Source organism: Eleutherodactylus coqui, chromosome 12 (assembly GCF_035609145.1).
Source record: "Eleutherodactylus coqui strain aEleCoq1 chromosome 12, aEleCoq1.hap1, whole genome shotgun sequence".
Lineage (NCBI taxonomy): Eukaryota > Metazoa > Chordata > Amphibia > Anura > Eleutherodactylidae > Eleutherodactylus > Eleutherodactylus coqui.
Genome location: NC_089848.1, coordinates 6245249 through 6269000, shown reverse-complemented (window position 1 = coordinate 6269000; position 23752 = coordinate 6245249). Strand labels below are relative to the sequence as shown.

Here is a 23752-nt window from a genome sequence, read left to right as displayed (position 1 = left end):
ATAAATGCTTGGTAATACCAAATAAACCAAAGTATTCTCATTCAGCAGAATATGCCTAGTCTAACTTTTTTTCCTCTCAAAGTGGAAACAATTGGTGACTTACATGTGTGAAGTTAGTAATTTTAGCAGATGTTCCTTTCTTGTTTTGTGGAATTGGATCTACTATAGCACAAGTTGCTCAATAAGTTTAACATGTCTACGCACGGGAGATCCACAGCTCTAGCTGCCCATAGGGATGCATTAGCTTCCGTAGGGCAACTTAATGCATACGGATGTGATTTTTCTTTTTCCCCCGGTGGGGGGAGTGGGGAGGAAGGGGGGTGGGTGCAAGTGGACATAAGGCCTTAAGGGCTTGTCCAAATTGGCATCAATAGTTTACAAATGAAGGATGGTTATCAACAGTAGATAATCAGGGGTCTGCAGTCTGGGACCCTTGCCATTCAGCTGTTTCCCAGACTATTTTACTTGTACACTGAGATGATGTTTGCAGGAAACAGACAGCTCTGTTCTCACTGCAGTGGCCAGGCTAGGTATTGCAGGCAAAGTTCCCTGTGAAGTGAACAGGAATGTTAGCTGTAATACCAAGTCAGGACACTGCAGTAAAACAGAGCTCTCTGCTTCTGCAGAAACCATTTCGGGGCATAAATACACTGGTGCAGTTTTGCTGCTTGAAAGCTCCTTGCTGGGCCAATCTATTTATTGCCGATCCTAAAGATAGATTATCAATAATGTGTGATGTGCTGAAAAAAGTTATAACCCTACTACACATCTTACAGAATGTGGATGTTCTGGAGTCTTGTCTCAAAGAAAAAAAAAAGTTCAGACCCATCAAAGCATATACTCCAAGTATTTAGCAGATTGTTTTATGGTTTTGACTGATCTGTATGTGTAGTAGGGTTATAACTTTTTTACAACCTCCTATTCTTGTATCCTAATTTGATTTACTTTTGCCTAAAAACAAAGAATTTATTTTGATATTTTTTTCAGAAAAGGTCACCCTGAAATCATATCATTGGGGTATATGGATGTATATAGAATCTCTATACAACCATATATCCAATAATATGAGTTTGGGGTGACCTTTTCTGAAAAAATATCCAAATAAAAGTTTTTGGTTTTGGTCAAAAGTATATCAAATTAGGATACAGGAATAGGAGGTTGCATTTTTTTTTCCCGTATAACCCTTGTGTGTAGATTAATACACTGGCTTGCATCCCCAATGTGCAGCATACAATGCAAACTGATGGAAGAGGAACCTAGCCCTTCCTACAGGAAATCCTAATAGATGATAGTTTCTATACATCTATGGAAACTACTTGAGGTGGAGAACCTCTCTGAAGGACAGTTCTAATACTGACCGTTCGTGGTGTTATGGGAGAAGTCGTCACATTTTATACCCGCTGCGGGTGTGTAAATGTCTTTGTATTTCTTTGCTTACAATGTTAAAAAAATTGAGTTCCTAATATTTGTAAACAAAATAGTTCTACGATTTGTAGCAGTAGTGGGAAAACATTAATAGGAACTTGTATTTACTTGAATAAGTCCTTTACATAGTGATTTTAGTACCCTTTCTTACTGACAACGGCAGTTCCTTCGGGGTCCTATAGAATATATACTGAATGGCCATTTTATGAGGGTGACCTATCTACTAGTCTGATGGACCTCCTTTTGGCCTTCCAGAGAGTAGATCTTCGTTGCATTGGAGGACCCCCGGGGGTGGGTGGCAAGAAAACCATTACTTCACCTCCACTAGCCTGAACTTTTGCCACCAGACAGGATGAATTTATGCTGCTTGTGCCACATCCAGCAGCACAGTGTGATAGAATTCTGGATTAATCTGCTCAGATAATGTTTCCCACCGCTCGGTGGCCTAATTTTTATTTCTCACTCGTGTCATTGGGGTACACAGCAAAGACCGTGGGATATAGCCACTGCCACTAAAAGGCGACACTAAGCACAAAAAGTTAGCTCCGCCCTCTGGCCATATCCCTCCTACGTACACAAGGCTAATTAGTTTGTAGCTTAGTGTCTCGTAGGAGGACAGTTGCGCCTGTTTGGGCTGAAGAAAGGGCCAGGGCTAAACGGCGAGGCAGGTCTCTCCCTATCAAACCCAAGAGATAGAGGAGGGCAAACTACCCGGTACTGTCCAGATTGTTACTGCCTGGTCCGCCCCAGAAGAAAAGGTGGCACGTCCGGATCATGTATATCTGCATTTGGCCCGCCAGCGAAAAGCCCTCCCCCCCCCCCCCCCCCCCCTCCCCTCCCATTTTCGGTGCCAAGGGTCTGCATCCCCTACCCATTGGGCAGGCGATGTCACAGGGGTAGGCTGCTGGAGCTGGGGAGCCGCTATTTCCTTCATCGAGGGCACAAGAGGTGAGTATGCGCTGGCGATTTTTCCCTTCTTTCCCTCCCTTGCCTGTCTTCCCCCGTGTCTCGCTGTTGCGCGATTACCAGCGGCAGTGTCGTTTTAGCGCAAGGCGGCTTTATGCACAGGCGCAAAGATACAGCTGCTAGGGAGCCCAGGAGTCTCTCCCTCTGTTCCCCTGGGGGGCGGTACGTCATTTCTGCATGGAGTCAGTACGAACAGTCATCGCATCCTTGGAGACAGGGGAGTTCCTCTCGTCGATAGATATCCAGGATGCATATTTACATATCCCCATTCGTCCAGCGCACCAGCGCTTCCTCCGGTTTATGGTACAGGGGGAGCATTTTCAGTTCGCAGCGTTGCTATTCGGCCTGGCAACGGCTCCCAGGGTGTTTACAAGGGTCCTAGCGGCAGTTATGGCAATCTTGAATTCCAGGGGGGTTGTTGCCATGCCGTATCTGGACAACATCCTGGTAAAAGCCCCGACCCAGCGGGACAACCTGGAGAGTCTGCAGATCGCCTTGGACACCCTAACCAGGTTCGGTTGGCTGATCAATTACAAGAAGTCTTCTCTTGTGCCAGCACAGCACATGGTGTACCTGGGGATGTGCTTCAACACTGTACAGGGTCGGGTGACTAAAGCAGCTGACGTTTTGCCTCTGGGAGAGAGTCAGGTACTATCCCTTCTATTACGGTGTCCGGTGTCGATCCAGTACGCAATGAAGGTCTTGGGTCTAATGGTCTCGTCTTTTGAGGCGATTCCATTTGCCCAATTCCACTCCCGCCCCTTGGAGTGGACGATACTGTCAAGGTGGGACAGATTGGCGCAATTCCTCGATCAGAAGATCAGGATTCCACCGGGGGTACAACAGTCACTCAGGTGGTGGATGGACTCGCCACACATTCAGCAGGGCAGGTCATACCTGCCCCTGCAGTGGCAGGTGCTGGCTACAGACGCCAGCATGATAGGCTGGGGATGCACACTGGGGGATCTAGTGGCTCAGGGGCCCTGGTCTAGGCAGGAATCCGGTCTCCCGATAAATGTATTGGAGCTGCGGGCAGTATTCTGGGCCTTGCAGCACTTTGCGCGTCGGCTGGAGGGAACTCCGGTGCGAATCCAGTCGGACAATGCGACTGCGGTGGCATACATAAACCATGGGGGTCATGAAGGAGGTGGAAAGAATTCTGGCATGGGCTGAGGATCAGCTTTACGTGATATCAGCAGTCTTCATTCCCAGGGTCGAAAATTGGGTAGCCGAGTTCCTCAGCAGGCTACATCCTGAGGTTTTTCAGGAAGTGTGCCAAAGATGGGGTTGGCCAGATGTCGATCTGATGGCGTCTCGCTTCAACCAGAGGCTTCCAACCTATCTGGCCAGGTCATGGGACCCCAGAGCGCTAGCAGCAGATGTGCCAACGGCTCCATGGACGGGGTTTCGTTACCCCTATGCATTTCCACCAATTCCTCTCATTCCCTGGCTGCTCAGGAGAATCAAGAAGGAAGGGCTACCAGTGATTCTCATAGCCCCAGACTGGCCGCGAAGAACATGGTACGCGGAGCTCATGGACCTGGTGGCAGACGCTCCCTGGCGGCTTTCCCTGCAAAAAGATCTTCTCTTTCAGGGTCCACTCTACCACCCGAATTTGGCTATGCTACATTTGACGGCGTGGCGGTTGAAACCGTGGTACTAAGAGCACGAGGTTTCTCAGACTCTGTTATACAGACAATGATGAGGGCTAGGAAGCCGTCGTCATTTAGAGTATATCATCTGGTGTGGAAGGCGTTCTTTCGTTGGTGTGAACAGAAGGGGGCACACCCGATGTGTTTTTCATTGGCCCGCCTCCTGTCTTTTTTTCTCCAGGACGGATTGGACATGGGGCTGAGCCTCAGCTCCCTTAAGGGACAGATTTCGGTCTCGTCAATTCTGTTTCAGCGGCCGCTGGCTTCAAGTTCGGCGGTGCGCACCTTTTTTTTTTTTTTTTTTTTTTTTTTTTACAGGGAGTCGCTCATACGGCCCCTCCATTTCGGTCTCCGGTACCACCCTGGGACCTAAACCTGGTTCTGGATGCCCTGCAGCCCATCCATTTGAACAGTTAGCGGAGATACCGTGGGGGTTACTGTCCTGGAAGGTCGCCTTCTTGGTGGCAGTTATCTCCCTTCGTAGGGTTTCAGAGATTGCGGCCCTGTCAGCAAAGCCACCCTTTACGGTTTTTCACCAGGATAAGGTGGTGTTGCGGCCGGTGTGGTCTTTTCTTTCGAAGGTGGTGTCGGCCTTCCACATTAATGAGGACATTGTACTGCCATCATTTTGCCCGAAGGCTGTTCATCCTAGGGGACGGGCTCTGCATACCCTAGACCTAGTCCGTGCCCTGAGGACGTATTTGGACCAGACCGCGGCTTTTTGTAGGTCAGATTCTCTGTTCGTAATACCGGATGGTCCGAGCCATGGCCTTGCACCATCAAAAGTGACGATTGCTCGCTGGATTCGTTCGGCGGTGGTGGAGGCCTACTGGGCTAAGGGTGAGATACCGCCGTTTCAGGTGCCGGCGCACTCCGCCAGAGCAGTGGGGGCTTCATGAGCGGTCAATCATGGTGTCTCAGTGTCACAAGTGTGTAAGGCGGCTACCTGGGCATCCTTACACACCTTTTCTAAATTTTATCAGATACATACGTTTGCGTCAGCCGACTCTTCACTGGGTCAAAATGTTTTACAGGCAGCTGTAAACTGACCGCATGCGTTTTGATTTATTTGTACCCACCCTCGGGGATGGCTGTGGGATGTCCCACGGTCTTTGCTGTGTACCCCAATGACACAAGCGAGAAAAGAGGATTTTTTTAACTTACCGTAAAATCTTTCTAGTCATTGGGGGACACAGCACCCACCCCTCTTTCTTTTTATATGACACAGTTGGTGGTCCTGGTCGGACTCCGGATTCTGTAAGTTGCACGTGGTACTATGTTTTTCATTACAGTTAATTTGTTGGTGTCATATTGCTAACTATTGATGTCTTTCTGTTCCTGCATGGCTACTCCTACTGCTGGCTGGCATGACAAACTAATTAGCCTGGTGTTGGCAGGAGGGATTTAGCCAGAGGGCGGAGCTAACTTTGTGCTTAGTGTCGCCTCCTAGTGGCAGTGGCTATATCCCACGGTCTTTGCTGTGTGCCCCAATGACGAGAAAAGAGATTTTACGGTGAGTAAATCTTATTTTGCCCACTGGACTATTATCTTTGTTAGGCGGCAATGGCGCTCAAATTGTTTGTCTGCCGTTTGTAGCCATCTGTGCTAAGGAACAAGTTGTGCGTTCAGATACTTAGTTGGAGCATCAGCCTGAATATTCCACTGCAGTTTACACACTGTGCCTACATCTACACAGGCGAGCGCTTGACAATGTGACATTTTCACAGCACTACGAAGCATGTTTGATTAAAAAATTGCATTGATTCTGTGCAATTGCGTGATCCTCACGCTCGTGTTAGGATCACAATGTTTTCCATTGACTTCCAACCATCTGTTTGCACAATTCTCAAAAGCCTCCTCCTGATCCATTTGTGGATGAGTTAACATCCAATGAAAGGGGAGCTTGTTGACAGAATTCCTTAGTCACACCTTTCTCAGTATACTCTATATACAAATGCAGGTGCAGTTTAGCAATTATCGGGAACCCGTAAGCACTAGCGGCAGTCACTAGCACTTGTGTATTAGCAGCCTAAGGTAAAAACTAAAGCCCCATTAACACACAAAGATGATCACGCAAAAGACAGTTAGTGACAGTTTTTAACCGATCACTTTGCATAGCTACTAATGGGGACTAATGCGCATTAGTAGCTTATTAGCGTCATTTGCTATATGCAGATAACAGCGAGTGGTCTGTTATCTGCATACAGCTCCATTGTTCTGTCATGGGACAGCAGCTGAAAACAATATTATCAGCACTCCCACGGAGCATCACAGAGTGCAGGCCCTGGTATCAGCTGGACGGCCGCACAATGCTTTTTAGGCTGAACTAAAAATAATGGTTCGGGCCGAAAAGCTAACTATGGTAGCATTTACACACGATTATCACTCAAAAGACCTCGTTTGAGCGATAATCATTGAGTATACATGGGCCTTAAGTCAGCTAGGCCGATTAGTTTAATTTTCCCAGGCAGTTGCATACAATTGAGCTCGGCATTGTCTGATGTGGTTATAAATTATGATCCATGCCCCATTGCAGGTTGAGTTATTTTAAGCCATGGTACCCTGACTAAACTCCCGTTGTCAGTAAGAAAGGGGTACTCAAATCACTTTTTGCTATGCAATTAATATTTTCCCACTACTGCTCAAATCATAGAACCATTTTGGTTACAAATATTAGGAACTAAATGTTTTAATATTGTTAGTAAAGCTCAGGTCATTGTCTGTTTGCTCACCCTATAGCATACAAAACTACTCTGCTTTATGATCCTTTTGTCATTTAATAATCTAGCACCTGCTAAGGCTTCATCATGATGTAGGCCCTGGGCCATCCTGCCAAAATACACTTGATTTGTTAATGAGTGCCCTGTAAATTCCATGTGTGTCTGCATAGAAATGTAAATGTGATCAGAAGTCTGAAGCCCTTATTATACAAAGGACAGCCACAATTTCCTGAATATTCAGGGTGACAAAGAACCAAATGCTGACTCTTCAGCAACTGTGACCTACACAAGCCTTCTAGCACATGAAAACGCATGATATATCGCACCAAAGGGAAGTGTAGTAATAGATCCAGCAATATAAAAATGGTTTGGGATTTATTGGATTAGAAAAATATGGGGCATGGTTTTTAAAAGTGACCGCCTCTGCACAATTGGTGTGTGACATTGCAGCTCCGTTTAATGTATTCTTTTGCACTATTTGATGCATTGTTTAGCAAGAATTTTTTTTTTACTAAAATGTGTGCATCTCATACTCCAAAGTCAGGAGGCTCTGACAGTGCTAGACTCCCCTCACTGCTTCCTTTGTGAAAGGGTTGTCAAGGGCTCCTGCACACTGGATTTTCTAAGGTTAAACTTATCGCACAAAAATTGCAAGTTTGTGCTTTGTGATTTTTGTATGATGTGTTAACATTAGAAAGTCCTATTGACTTTTGTGTTAAAAAATAAATAAAAATGCAATGATATTGTGATCGCAAGTGTGAAGGCACCCTTAGAACAACATGGCTTTTTTTCTTACAAGTAGAGTCCCACTCTTTTCCATGCATTATGTCTGGCACTGTAACTCGGCTCCCATTCAATTCAATGGAGTTGAGCTGCAACACCATACATAACCCTATACCTAAGGGTAGTGTTGCGTTTAAAAAAAAAACAAAAAAAACACGTCTGTTTTCTTGCCATCTGTGGCCAACCTGTTTAAAGCGCTCTGCCGTATCCAGAACTTGGACTTAGTCAGGGCCAAAATTGGGTATGGGTGGGTGTTCAGGGCAAAGGCTACCAGCTACTGGGAAGTGAAATTTGGCAGTGGGCAGACTCCTCTCTCAGAAACCAGCTCTTACCCTTCTGTGCTCTCAGCAATCAGCACAGAGCAGGACTCTTATCAGCTGAACGTTCTTCCATAGGGCTCTCGTAGGTCTTGTGTTATACGAGGGGTACAACCCTAGGGCAGAGCAGCAGCTGAGTGTGTGCCAATATATATATTTTTGGCCCCTTGCCCTGTCAGGTTCCATGTTCATACGGGAGGACAGTTGGCCCATGTAAAAGTACTATAAGCTGCAATACTCTGACAGTGGATGTACTAACCAAACTTCAGACAGGGATAGTCATGTGTTATTAACACATAACCGTGTCTGTACTACGCTCATGTAAAACTGCACACAAGCAGATGACCAGCAGCTGTTGCCCGATGAAGCATAGAGCAGTAAGGGGTGAACAACCGTAGCAGTCATCTCACTTTTCCTATAGTAAAACTACATTTACTTATGTTTTGCAGTTAACTTTTTTTTAACACGACCATACCATCTACATATATAGTAACAGTATGGAGTGGACTTTCACAAAGAGCTAGATCTCTAGAAAATGTGGGAGCGGTCCTTGATTTAAGTGACAATGTTCAATAGTATGGTTATTTCTTTAGCCAGCGAATAAAGAGGTGCAACACCACCCTGCAAGATCTGGCCTTTTGGAAATACTCTGATCAAGTTGTCTTATCAATTTGTCCCACTCTTAGCTTCCCCCTATTCCTCCCCGCTCTCCCCCGCCGGCACCCGAATCTTTTGAGATGAGCGGGCAGGTACTCACTCATCTGCCCTTAGCAAGTACGCTCGCACAGCTCTACTGCTCAGCCTTCTTGATCCAGCATCAAAGGTATTAAAAGATGTAAGCCTCTTAATAAATTTCATTGCATCTGTAAGAAACTGTGCAGCAGACTGAATCCCACACGATGGTGAACGTTACAACCATCATTTATACCAGTTATAATAAATCTGACAGGGCAGCTCCCCTGAAACACTAGGCTCAGCCCCCTTAAAAAAAAAAAAATAAAAAATAGTATGAACCACTGTAAAATATCAAGTGTCACAATTTTAGCATTTGCACCGAAGTTTTGACTCGTATGCCAGAAATGTGGTATACAAATGTTGAAGAATATGCCCCATTGGGTTACTAAGCTCAAATAGCACAATTTCTGCCTCCTTCTGGAAAGTTCAGCTATCGCCATATGTCTATGGGGAAATTTGAATTACGGAATCCAGAGCAGGTGGCTGCCTCTGGATTTTGCAGCAAATACCGGCCGCAGCATGCAATGCAAAAATGATTTAGGATGCACACAAGCAGAAACCAATGGCGGATGAGGGAGGAAAAAAAACACAAAAAACACGCAGTCCACTTACTCCATTTTCCTGCGGATTCTGCATCGATGGATTCCATTGAAGTCAATGGAAGCCATCTGATCCATGGTCTATCCACAACTGACATTGAAGACAGTCCATGAGTTCTACGGCAAAAGCAGGAGTTAAAAAAAAAAAAAAAAAAAAAAAAGAAATAAAAATCTTGTGTGGACTGTCCGCAGTACAGAAAAGAAAATACAGGTACGCGCATATCCCAGTTGGGAACAGGGTCAGATTTCGCTGTATAGCCCTAAAACAATGGAGGCGGAGCAGCCTGGAGGTAGTTTTTGCCCGCATTCACAGTAAACAGGCGGTTGTTCATAGATAAGTGACTGGCAATTTGCACAGGTGGATCATAGTTTGACGTCCGCAAAAAACTTATTATTAGAAGTTCAGTTGCTGGCAGCATTTATAGCGAGTGATTAGAATTGTTCACATTCCCACGATCAAGCGAGAATCTAAACTATAAACGTTCCGTGTAAAAAGGGCCCTAACTGTGTGTAAGCTTTACAGTTTATGGTCAGTGAGCCTTAAATATGAAGTATGCTGTTCCAATCCCAATACAGCGATAAAAACTGGTCTTTCAACATACGGTACATGTAGAAGAGTTTTTGGAATAAATCATTTTAATAGCTGTTGGTAGATTAGTCTGGTCCAGGCACTTCAGATGAGCAGCATCGCAGATCAGCAACATTTAAAACAATGAATACTTTGTTTTCAGTGCATGCAAATAAGAAAGTAGATCTTCAGACAAATTAATCTGCTCAGCTACAGCAATGGTGTCTCTGAGAATCTGACCAAGTTCCTGTTTCATTATATTACTTATTTGCTGTGTAGTCCTACACCCCAGCAATAATGTAGAAGGGGATTCCTGGTTGGAGCAGCACTTCTGCCCAGCATTACATGGCCCCACGTTGGACGCCGTTGAACAGCTTATGAAATCCACATCTTCCAATGCGCTGGATAAGTCAGATGGGTGAGGAATCTGATGAATGGAGGGCAAGCTTTTCACTATGCCGTCTTCACACTGGGCCACTGAAGTTAGGAGCTCACCAAGCCGTGTACAAGTTGAAGGGTCACATCCATGGACTTGACACCATGTGACGAGGGCACTAGGAATAATTAGAGTCACTACCATTTTAGAAGACCATACAAGTAATACAATAGTTCTCAGCAAATTTCAGCAACGGAAATTCACTACACAATCTGTGCTTCACAAGTTTTCTATTGAAAGGAGTCATGCAATATAACTCTTATTGTGAGAGCATGTTCCTGTGCTGGAAGATAAGACACAAGCCAATACTTCCCTCTCCCAGCGCCCTGTATATCCCCTGCTAACAGCTCCGAGTCTGCACTCTGGCGCATTGTTTACAGGCTGCTGCAGCCAATCACAGAGCTCAGTGATCAAGGGCTAGGATCAGCAATTGGCTGCAACAACTATTGATGTCCTGCCCACAGGCTACTGCCGAAAAACGATGTTACAGCGGAGACCTGGGGCGGTGTGTGAGGGGACCAGGAGTGGCGAGGATTCGATAGCCTCTTATTTTTCAGCATGAAGAACATGAGTGATCAATAAAGGTTTATGTCGAACACACCCTTTAAAGGTCTCCTCTTAAAGGGGTTCTGACAATATTAACACTTATCTCCTACATAATTGGGACTAAATGTCTGATGGGGAAGGGAATGTCACAGTGGTCAGACACCCACCCAATTTCAATAGGGCTGCTTAAGATTGTCCCACTGAAATGAATGCAGCGGTATCGTTCATACACGACCACTACTCAATTCATTTTAGAGTATATGGACTCTGTTACTATGATCGTGGGGATCCCATTGGTCAGGCTTCACGGTTCAGGCTCTTAGCCTATGTATAGAAGTGTTAAACTTGGCATAACCCTTTTAAGGATGCAGCCTAGATTGGTCTTCAGAAAAGAAAAAAAAAAGTTATTTTATCTATCTATATCTCCTGGCCTTGCTAGAGCCCCACATTATTTTCCTTGATATAGCTGTAAAAGGGCTGCAGTTTTGCTGGACGAGCATCTTCTATTGGCACTATTTTGAGGTACAAATAATTTATCAAAAAAGTTATTTTTGTGGGAAAATGCGCAAAAACCCCCCTAAAACTACACTAAATATATTTACCCCTATTCTATTCGTGGAATAGGAGGACTACTTAGCGCAGTCCTATGCAGTGCAGTCAACACGTTTAGCAATGGGTTTGAGCACTGACAACAGGGGAACAGAGTATAAAAAAAAAAAAACAAGACAAAAAAAAACAACCTACATCCCCCGACTCAGCATGTCAGCTACTTTGAAGCCACAAGCTTAGCGTATAGGGCTCAAATTAGCTAATGGATTTCCTTCAACTTCATTCTGCTAGTAGACAGGATTATGGTCGTATCCAGCAAATTCAAGGAGAGCTGTGACTGGAGTACAAAACGGGCTATTGTAATAAGAACAGAACTATCCGTATCCATACTGACAGCAGGCCTGGGAATCAGCTGAGTGGCAGGTATCCCGAGCGGCAGATCCCCACTGATCATCTAGTGTTGACCTATCCTGAATTTACTGTAGGTCATTAATAGAAAAAGTCCCCCCCCCCCCCTCAAAAAAAAAAAAAATCACAGACAACTCTGAGTAAAACATCAAAAAAATATTAGCTGCTTTTTTTCCTTCATTAACCCACTGAAAAGACTAATAATTTTCTATACATTATATGTACCCCACGATTGTGCCATTAAAATTTTTAAAAAAATAAATACAACTATGGCTACATTAACCCCTTAACAACCAGCCCATAGTCTTTTTACGTCCTGCTCAAGTGGGCTTTATTCTCTGAGGACGTAAAAACATGCGTCCTGCTCTGGACGTGACAGCTCCATGCTGTCGGTGCCCGCAGGTAGCCAACAGCATGGAGCTGTCATCCTGGGCTGCGGGGACCCCCCCCCCCCCTCCTGGCATTGCGATCGGCGCTATCCAATGGATAGTGCCGATCGCATTAAAGTAAATAACAGTTGTGAAAAAGTTAAAGATTCAGCTGCCCTGATGGATCGAATCCATCAGGGCAGCTGAAAGTACTTACCCGGCTTCCCCGTTGTCTGCCGCGGAGAATTGGTCCTCCGGGACCGAGCGGGACACGTCATTCGTCTGGCACGCATGCGCAGAAGAATGGGAGCCCCGGGGAGTTTAAAATCTCCTGGTTCCCGACTCCGGAAGGTAGCCGGGAACCAGGGGATGTCCCCGGGGACCGCGTCGAGCGGTCCCCAGGCCCGCGATCGCCGCTATCCAGTGGATAGCGGCGATCGCAAAAGTTTTAAAAAAAGTTAAAATAAAGTTAATTTCACCTCCCCTCATGGATCGGATCCATGAGGGGAGGTGCAGATACTCACCCCCGGTCCTCAGCGGTGTCCCAGTCTTCCGGGACCTGAGTCCGCTTCTGCGCATGCGCGCCTGATGATTGACATCGGGCGCGTGCACAGAGAGGCTCAGGTCCCGGGAAATTTAAAATCTCTCTGTTCCTGGGTGCCATGTGTAGCTCGGAGCAGAGGGATGTCCCTGCAGAGATGATCACTGTTATCCAATGGATAGCAGTGATCATTTAAAGTAAAAAAAAAGTGTAAAAAAGTAATTAAAAAAAAAAAGTTTAAACCGCTTACATTTCATCTCCCCTCACGGATCATATCCGAGAGGGAGGATGAAATTACGTACCTAAGGCCCCCGGATTTATCTTCGGACCTTACCACAGCTTCTGCGCACGCGGCTGTCGCCAAAGCGCCGGACGCATGCGCAAAAGCTGTGGCTTGCCAGGATAACTTAAAATCTCCCTGCTCCTGGCTACAAAACTGAGCCAAGAGCCTGGAGATTTCAAGGGGGGGCGCGGTGAGCGGTTCCTGATCACGTGTTCGCTGTCATCCAATGGATAATGGCTATCACGTAAAAGTTAAAAAAAAAAAAAAAAAAGTTCGTTTCATCTCCCCTCACCGATGCGATCGGTGAGAGGAGATGAAACTTTTTACCGGAGGCCTCCGTATTTGCACCCCGACGCAATCCTCATCCGTGAACTTACCCGGATTCTGCACATGTGACCGCCGGCAAAATACTGGACACATGCGCAGGAGTCGGGGAGCCCAGGAAACTTAAAATCTCCTTGCTCTCGGCGACCAACGGTCGCCGAGAGCCTGGAGCAGTGACTGATGGTCACGTAATAAAAAAGTAGCGCTCTAACATAGGTCGCTCTCACATGACCGGATAGAAATTACGGATTCAGCATGCGTCTGATCTGCGGTAATACGCAGATCAAATCGCATTGGCTTACACAATTCCGCTCACATTAGTGGGTCGGAACTGCGTAATCCACTCGCAGAAAAGAGAACGCAGCAGGTTCTATTTTACCGCGGCTATCCGCAGCATAGAGCCTATTATGCTCCATGGTCGTGGATATACCCACTGCCCATACGCAACTACGTTGTGGACGGGCTGAGGGTACCCGCGTCATCGCTAAGCGACTGTGCGGGAAATACAAACAAAAAAAAGGTGTACTGCGCATGACCGCCTCTGTGAGTAGGCAGTTATGCGCAGTACATTACGCGGCCGTACGCAGGGTCACAGATGGGATCCGCTGCGGACCTCTGCAAGCGGATTCAACCTACGTCCGTGTGAGCCCGGCGTTATTCAGACCGCTACCTGTGATACGTATTTTACAAGAAGCCCCGGGAACGCTTGCCTTCCTGCAGTTCCAGGAGCAGCATGTTGAGCGCCTTCTGTGTGAGACCGCCGCACCTCCGCAAGCTTACGAAGACTCACAGAGCGCCACTTTTTACACCCCATCCCTGCCGCTGAGGCCACGAAATACCCCCCAAAAAGCATGAGAGGAGGGGGGATACCCGGTTTTCTTGCCCCATGTGCCTAACCCAACCAGCCTCCATAATTTCCTGTCTTCGGACAGAAAACGCAGTTTATAACCTTTATCTAACCATTAGGGAATGCCAAAAACTGGGGATGGCGGGGGATTAGTTTTAGTAAGTCCATTTTTTTTTCGTATAAGTGGGCAATGGGGCCTGGAATTTATTCAGTTCTGCCCAGAAATCCAGCGGGCATTCCCTCCATTACAGGCCTTGCCATGTGTCCTGTAAGTAGATTAGGGCCACAATGGGTATGTTTCTGAACACGGGACAAATGGGGGGATCCATTTTGGGGTGAAAGTCTTCATTCCTATGTACACTGTACAAAAAAAACTGTTTTTTTAAATTGACACAATTGTCAAAAAAATGAAAATCATAATTTTTTCCTTCTGCTTGGCTTAGATTCCATTCAAAAACTGTGGGGTCAAAAAAGTCATCGTACCCCTAGATGAATTTGTTAAGGGGTCTACTTTTCAAAATGGGGTCATTTGTGGGGGTTCTCCATCGTTTTGGTCACTCAATGGCTCTACAAGTGGGCAATAGGGCCTAAATCTCCTTCAAGCAAAATTTCTGTTCCGAAAACCACCGGTTGCTCCTTTCATTTGGGCCCCATTGTGCATACAGACGTAATACTAGGGCCACAATGGGTATATTTCTGAGCACGGGACAAACTGGTATCCATTCTGGGGTGCAAATCCTAATTTTCATGTGTACTATAGAAAACAATTCCTGTCTTTAAAATGACATATTTGCAAAAATATGAAATTTTAGTTTTTTGCCTCTAAATTGCATTGACTCCTAAAAAAAACAAAAAACTGCGGGGTTAAAATACTCATGACACCCCTCAGTGACTACGTTAAGGGGTGTAGTTTTTAAAATGGGGTATCTATCATTTTGACTCCTATGAGCCTTTCCAATCTTGGCTTGGTGTAGGAAAACAAAGTGTTCCTCAAAATGCTGAAAACTAATGTTAAATTTGTACGTCTCCTAAATGGTTAAAAAAACGAAAGTTTTTCCAATGTGCGCCCAAAATAAAGTAAACGGATGGAAATATAGAAATTTTTGCTAAGATATATATTATGTTTGCACATATTTGAGATATTGCAGTTGGAAATGTGAAAAAATGACGATTTTTTTTCAAAATTTTCCCAATTTTGGCACTTTTAATAAATAAACACAAATTCTATCGGTCTTTTTTTTCCGCCTAAATGAAGTACAACATGTGGCGAAAAAACAATGTCAGAATCGCTTGGATATGCAAAACCTTTCTGGTGTTTTTCCATGTTAAAGTGACACGTGTCAGATTTGCAAAATTTGGCCTGGTCATTAAGGCGGAAACGGGCTTGGTCACTAAGGAGTTAATAGGAAAAAGTTTTGACTCTTGAAAATTGGGAATGAGAAAAAAAGAAAAGTGCTATGCAATAAAGGCAGAAACTGTCTGTAGTAGCAAGCGCTTCAAGGGGTATTCCAGGCTTTTAGAACGGATCCCCTATCTTTTAGGCTGGATTCACACGAACGTATGAAAGGCGGCGGGATGGGGGCGGGGCTAAGTTCCACAAATTAGCCCTGCCCCCGCCCCACCTCTCCTCATTGCAAATAGTGCAGAGGGGTGGAGAGAAGATGCTCCCGCTCCATATTAAAGAAGGTCCACAAACATTTGACCTTGAACAGAACAAGTCTCTTTGGTTTCTTCTATATTCATTGTAGAGCTGTATCCTCAGACAGAGGGCTTACCAGCTAGTTCATCTTCAGAAGAGGCTTCTCCCTCCTTAACTATGTACGATCCACTAGAATTGGAAATATTTATATAAGAAGGTTTAACCCCTGAGGTGATAGAAAGAGATCTGTTAAAACCTTCCATAGAGCCATGCACTTCTGCCTTTACAATTTCTTTAATAGTCTGAATTAATGATGGAGACTCATCAGCTACTATTTATCCAAATAAAGCTGCCACAAGACTTTAGTATAAAGGAGAGCACATGCTCAATTCTTAGATTTACTCGAATCTTTCTTCTGAATATCCCTGAAACCCCCCCAAAAAACAAGAAATGTCAATAAACATAAGGAACTCCGGGAAAAAATATTTTTGGGGAACACCCCCCTCTTACCGTGCTGGTTTCCTGGGCTGGATCTAGGTGTTCAGAGCGCTGATTACCATCCCCATTGTCCTGCATGGTCTGGGTATAGAACTAAAACACCAATGTACTAGTTGGGACCCTTCCGAAAACATGCCGACCTTATATATTCCCCCATTTTTCCCTTTGCCTATTGGTGACTGGCATGGGCATCAATGGTACCTCCAGGAACGGACCGCTCCTCTCTGGCAGACATTGCGATCGTACACGCCACCTCACCGAAAGCCACATCAGAACAGCACTTCTGGACAGCGCGGTGCGCCGAACGCCAAATGAGCCTTACGATCAGAACTTCCAATCCATGCTGCCCCAAAGTTAAATCCTCCATGAAAACCCCCGGGAGAGACGGAAGGCGGCAGCTTCAAGACACCAAAAAACATCACTAAGTCCTGCTATAAAGGGACTCCTAGACATATCAGAGCAGTCCGCAGTCCGCCAGTGGGCAATTCAGCAACTCAACGAAAACCCCTGCATAAGTGAACTAACAGGTTCCTAGAGGTAAGAGGGGCTCGGTATCCACCACAGATGAGTGGGGTAAGCCCAGTCTTCTCAGCGGCTCTATGCGGAGGCTTATGCTATACCAGCAACCTTCACTCAGATGTTCTTTTATATGGAGAGGAAGCCCTGTGAGATCTGTGAGTGATTTGGGAAGCTGCTCTCTGGAAACACCCGGAGAGTATTCCACCGGTCCCACAGGGACTGAGGATGAGGAGGGTGTTCCAACCCTTAAAAGCGACCGAGGAGGTTTCGGTTTTCTGTCCAGATGAGAGGCGGTCTCTCATAGGTATAAGTGGAAGATTATATTAATGCTTGTGCATCTGCATGGAGTTTGCACCAGTTGGTGCAGAAGGCCCTTTAAATGAGCTCTGATCAACTTGTATTGGTTAGTCTTTAGGCCTCATGTCCACGGGGAAAATCAGGCCCACTACGGATTCTCCATGGAGAATCCGTAGCGGGTCCCTCCTGCCCCGCGGACTTGATGCTAAAAAATCTGAATAAACTCACCTGCAGCGGTCCGTGCGTGTCTCCCTTCCGTTGCGGCCGGATCTTCTTTCTTCGGCCTGGCGGATGTGCTCGGCACGTCGGCTGCATGCCGCGCGCATGCGCCGGGCACATCCACTGGGCTGAAGAAAGAAGTTTCCGGCCGCGAAGGAAGGAAGACCTGCATCGCCCAAAGCAGGTGAGTTTAATTCAGGCGCGGGTCTCCCGCGGGAGCCCCGCGCCTGAATGGAGCATGTCCGGATTTTTTCCTGCACGCGGGACCCGCGCCTGCAGGGAAAAATGACATGCGCAGGTATTTAACTACCTGCGGGTGTCTAATGCATCCCTATGGGGCGCGGATCCGCGTGCAGGAAAAACGCTGCGGATTTTAAATCCGAATTTGCCCGTGGACATGAGGCCTTATTGCCCGTGTAGAGGGGCCCTAACAATAAAAACTATGACACACCTTAATGTTCCTCTAAGCTCTCCGCAGGGCAGCAGAAGAGTCACTCCCAGTTTATACCCCAAGTTGAATCCAGTCTGCATAGAATTTCCTTTTCCGGCATCGATCCCATCAAGATATCCCTCCTGTAAGGCAAGTCAGATCATTATGTACCACGTTAAAGTGTAGAGCTGCACACAGACTCGCGGGACAGCTTCAAAGAATCCAAAAAATACTAGATGTTCGAGCAAAAATCTCAAGCAGCTTTTGCAGCATTCATTGTAAGTCACATGCAACTCGTCACCACTTTATGTTTTTGAGCATCTACTGAGTGTTGCAAACCCTGAATTGCATGAAACTTGCAACCAAAAGGTACCTGAAAATGGCCGTGTGACTTCATCTCAGCAGTAAGTTTAGTGGGATGGAAAAGCGCCAAAGGGAACGGATGAGGAAGAAAACCCTGCGACACGGAGACCGAAAAGGAGACAACGAGGGACAAACCCTGCGACACGGAGACCGAAAAGGAGACAACGAGGGACAAACCCTGCGACCCGGAGACCGAAAAGGAGACAACGAGGGACAAACCCTGCGACCCGGAGACCGAAAAGGAGACAACGAGGGACAAACCCTGCGACCCGGAGACCGAAAAGGAGACAACGAGGGACAAACCCTGCGACCCGGAGACCGAAAAGGAGACAACGAGGGACAAACCCTGCGACCCGGAGACCGAAAAGGAGACAACGAGGGACAAACCCTGCGACCCGGAGACCGAAAAGGAGACAACGAGGGACAAACCCTGCGACCCGGAGACCGAAAAGGAGACAACGAGGGACAAACCCTGCGACCCGGAGACCGAAAAGGAGACAACGAGGGACAAACCCTGCGACCCGGAGACCGAAAAGGAGACAACGAGGGACAAACCCTGCGACCCGGAGACCGAAAAGGAGACAACGAGGGACAAACCCTGCGACCCGGAGACCGAAAAGGAGACAACGAGGGACAAACCCTGCGACCCGGAGACCGAAAAGGAGACAACGAGGGACAAACCCTGCGACCCGGAGACCGAAAAGGAGACAACGAGGGACAAACCCTGCGACCCGGAGACCGAAAAGGAGACAACGAGGGACAAACCCTGCGACCCGGAGACCGAAAAGGAGACAACGAGGGACAAACCCTGCGACCCGGAGACCGAAAAGGAGACAACGAGGGACAAACCCTGCGACACGGAGACCGAAAAGGAGACAACGAGGGACAAACCCTGCGACCCGGAGACCGAAAAGGAGACAACGAGGGACAAACCCTGCGACCCGGAGACCGAAAAGGAGACAACGACGGACAAACCCTGCGACCCGGAGACCGAAAAGGAGACAACGAGGGACAAACCCTGCGACCCGGAGACCGAAAAGGAGACAACGAGGGACAAACCCTGCGACACGGAGACCGAAAAGGAGACAACGAGGGACAAACCCTGCGACACGGAGACCGAAAAGGAGACAACGAGGGACAAACCCTGCGACACGGAGACCGAAAAGGAGACAACTGTCCAGGAACGTAGACAACGAGGGACGAACCCCGTGTTCGCGCCAGGCCTCGGATCCCATGTAGTTTACAGCATAGAAGATGGAAAGCGGAGATCGTTGGGTCAAAAGAACCTAAAGGATTTTAAGGGTAGTTTCACATCTGCGTTGGGGATTACGCTTTCCTGATTCGTTCAAGAAGCAAAAAAGGGGAACCCCGCATCCGCACAGCTCCGTCCCTGGACGGAACCAAACAGCACCGGACGGGCCCCATTAACTATAATAGGGGCCGTCTGCTTTCTGTCTATTGGACAGAAGAAAAAGCGTGCATTCATAGGGGCCAAGAAGCTCTGCCTGCTGCCACACTGGCCAACATGGGATTTTCATGGCGATTCAAGGCTTTTTCATTAATTGCTTCTGTGAAACTGCGATCCTCACATCTGCCATTGACTTCAATGGTGAACGCTGCATCCCATGTACGTGCGCGAGGCGCCGCCTGCGAGAGCTGCGAGGGCTTTAAGGCCCCAGTGAACACTTGGGTTCTGTTGTCTGATACTAGTCAGTTTCTTAGTCTGTGAGATATTACATCGACAGAGGAAACAGCCGCTGAGGGATCATCAGGAGCGTCTGAGACCCCCGCCGATCGCTAGAATGAGGGGGCTACAATACTCACCCCAGCGCTGTCTGCCCTTTGCTGGCCACATAGAGGTCTATAGAAAGTGCTATACACCTCCGAGGGCCGGCAGTGCTGCAGCCCCCTCATTCTAGCAATCAGCGGGGGGGGGGTCTCAGCAGGACCCCCCTCATCAATAGTTAGCTGAAAGTGTAGTTATTCTTTAACCCCTTGATGCTTTGGGTACACATGTACGCCCTCTAGGGTCAGGGCTTGGACGGAGCGGCAGTTTCTGACAGCTGTAATCATTTCACTGTCCTGATTGGCGTTTGGGGGTCCCTAACAGCCCCCTCCACAGTGAGAGCATGAGGTGCCATTCGGTTGCCATGGCAACAGGGGTCCTTCTGAAGGGCTGCCATGTGTTTCTGCCTATTAGTAATCGCACTGACTCACAGAGTAAAGTCCTCTGTTTTGTCGCAGTTTGGGCGCTGCCTGAAAACAACCTGCAGACCGCGGCGGCCGTGCGGAAATATAACACTTACGATTTTTTGAAAGTCATTAGGAAAAACCAAAAATGAAAAAAAAAGGGGGGGGCAGTCCCTAATGGGTTAAATGCCGCCACTAGCACAATCCAAGTGGTGAATGGCTGCAATCAGTGTTGTGGCTGCCCCAGCACCAATCTACAGTGCAGCACCGCACACCGCACCAACCCAGAGGTCCTGCTATATAGGGGGATGATAAGGAGAGCACCAGAAGGTGGGAGGAGACTTATGAAGTTGCACATGGGAAATATGCAAATGTACCATGGAACCAACAGGTGGTGCTGCTCTACAGCGCCACCTGCTGGTTCCATCTTCGCAGTTCATCACCCAGCAGGACTGGTATCCCGTCCTATGAGGAGGACATATCACCAGAGCACTCCGCCTCCATGGTCTCTCACCTTCAGCCGCTTCTCCATAGATTTCTTCCAATCATTCTGCATAAGCTTCATCTCATCAGCCTCTTCGTCAAACACCTCGTCCTCCTCCCCGCGGAGCTCCGCGGCTGCCCGAACCCAAGACATCCGCAGTCCGATACCGCCGCCGCCGACTAGTGGAGGACCTGTGATGACGTAGTGACCACGTGATCACCGGCACCATGGTAGAACTCTCAAGGACCTGTGATGACGTAGGGCATGTGATCAGTCACGTGTGTGGGAGTGGTCTCTAGTTTTTCCGCCTGTAGCTCGGCGTAGTACAAGGGAGAGAGGTGGCTGCGGCCGCCGTGTGCCTGTGTGGCGCTCCTCTATCTGTAGCTTGCATTCATTTTCAGCCGCCCTGTGGCGTTCATGCTGTTCTGTAAGGTGTACCAAGATGGCTGCTAATGTCCCTCCAAGGGGTTATTCACATGAGCATGAATAATCTGCATGCCCAATACACAGATAATAGGACCCACAGACTGCAGCGGATTTGTTCGCATCCGTGTATTTTACTCGCATTTGCGCAGGGAAAGAACATCTTGAATTCATTAATTGGCCACTTTTCTGGCGGAGAGCGTTGCTGTGCGGGGGGGGGGGGGTTCTGTGTAAATGCGCACAACTCGCATTCACAAAAAGTCCAGTTAAAAAGCGCCTCCCTGCAGTAAGACTTATTATTACAGCGAGATCTCTGCACTAAGATGCAGGGAAAAAACGGAATACATTGAGGCCTCCTTCACACGGCGACAAAGTCACATGATCTCGTAGTATTGCTATGTTGCTACAAATCGCATGTATGAGAAGCCCGTGGTTTCCTATGGGTTCCTTCACACATGAGATGTTTTGTAGCATGCTACAAACTGACACACAAACCTCGCAGCTCTGACGATATGCCCGCGACACGCGAGGATTAGTAGCCCATGTTTTCCTATGGAGCCTTCCTCTCTGTTGCATCGCATCGCACGAAAACGTGGTTTGCATGCAATGCGATGCAACTTTGACAGTAGCAGATGCTACAAAGTCCCGTGATTTTGTAGCGTCACATGCGACAAAATTGTGGTATTGCTGCGAGAAAATCGCAGCGATATCATACAGTGCAGCGATGCGATATCATACGGTGCAGCGATGCGATATCATACAGTGCAGCGATGCCATATCATACAGTGCAGCGATGCCATATCATACAGTGCAGCGATGCCATATCATACAGTGCAGCGATGCGATATCATACGGTGCAGCGATGCGATATCATACAGTGCAGCGATGCGATATCATACAGTGCAGCGATGCGATATCATACGGTGCAGCGATGCAATATCATACGGTGCAGCGATGCGATATCATACAGTGCAGCGATGCCATATCATACGGTGTAGCGATGCGGTATCATACGGTGCAGCGATGCGATATCATACGGTGCAGCGATGCGATATCATACAGTGCAGCGATGCCATATCATACAGTGCAGCGATGCGATATCATACTGTGCAGCGATGCGATATCATACAGTGCAGCGATGCCATATCATACAGTGCAGCGATGCGATATCATACAGTGCAGCGATGCGATATCATACAGTGCAGCGATGCCATATCATACAGTGCAGCGATGCGATATCATACAGTGCAGCGATGCCATATCATACAGTGCAGCGATGCCATATCATACAGTGCAGCGATGCCATATCATACAGTGCAGCGATGCCATATCATACAGTGCAGCGATGCGATATCATACGGTACAGCGATGCGATATCATACGGTGCAGCGATGCGATATCATACGGTGCAGCGATGGGATATCATACGGTGCAGCTATGCGATATCATACAGTGCAGCGATGCGATATCATACAGTGCAGCGATGCCATATCATACAGTGCAGCGATGCGATATCATACAGTGCAGCGATGCCATATCATACAGTGCAGCGATGCCATATCATACAGTGCAGCGATGCCATATCATACAGTGCAGCGATGCGATATACAGTGCAGCGATGCCATATGATACAGTGCAGCGATGCCATATCATACAGTGCAGCGATGCGATATCATACAGTGCAGCGATGCCATATCATACAGTGCAGCGATGCGATATCATACAGTGCAGCGATGCGATATCATACAGTGCAGCGATGCCATATCATACAGTGCAGTGATGCGATATACAGTGCAGCGATGTGATATCATACAGTGCAGCGATGCGATATCATACAGTGCAGCGATGCCATATCATACAGTGCAGCGATGCCATATCATACAGTGCAGCGATGCCATATCGCTGCGGTGTCGCCCGTGTGAAGGAGGCCTTATTGTGAATAAGAAACCAGCATCAGCGTCGCCCCGGGCAGCAGCAGTGCGTGTGCGCCATCTAGTGGGCAGCTGCTTTCAACTTTCCTAGGAGCAGTTACTGCTGCGGTGCACATCCAGCTGTTCTGGTCAGTGGGGTCCGTCCAGCGTTCCTCGCTTCCAGGGACCATTTTCCAGAAGGGAATTTGTTTTCTTGCTCCCAGGAAGGACAGCAAAACAGAAACTCAAACAGTGATGTCACCGCCGCCAATCAGCGGCTTCACACGGGAGTATTTGAGTATGTCCGCAATACACAGTGAATAGAACACATTGACGTCAACGGGTCGGTACACACATCTGTATCTTCCTGCATATTTCAGTCACGAAAAAAAAAACCAGTCATTCGGAATGGGCAAATGCACACAGAATATGCATGGAGATGCATGAAACGCTGCGTAATTGTGCAGCAGAAAGAACACATCTGGAACTTATTAGATTAATTAGCCATTTCAATCAGTCCGTATTTTTTTGACGTTCGTGAATGCACAAGCCTCGTGCGCAGAAATAGTACAGGAAAATATGCCACTGCACGCAAAAAAGGCCAGTGCGTTCTGCAAAAATACTCAAATACACATACACCTGTGTGACGCCGGCCCGAGGCACGCCAATGTGTAAGAACTCATTTGTGTCGCACCTGCTAAAAAACAGGTTTT

At 47.4% G+C, this 23752-nt stretch overlaps 1 protein-coding gene across 1 annotated transcript; it reads right to left on the bottom strand.

The window, feature by feature from the left end:
- Positions 1-9807: 9807 nt before the first annotated feature.
- Positions 9808-20922, bottom strand: YAE1 (YAE1 maturation factor of ABCE1). Its single transcript, XM_066585056.1, has 3 exons — positions 20737-20922; positions 17691-17812; positions 9808-10319 (listed from the first exon to the last, which is right to left on the bottom strand). The coding sequence occupies exons 1-3, from the start codon at positions 20857-20859 to the stop codon at positions 9902-9904; spliced, it is 663 nt and encodes a 220-aa protein (XP_066441153.1). The 5' UTR covers positions 20860-20922; the 3' UTR covers positions 9808-9901.
- Between the last annotated feature and the right edge of the window lie 2830 nt (positions 20923-23752).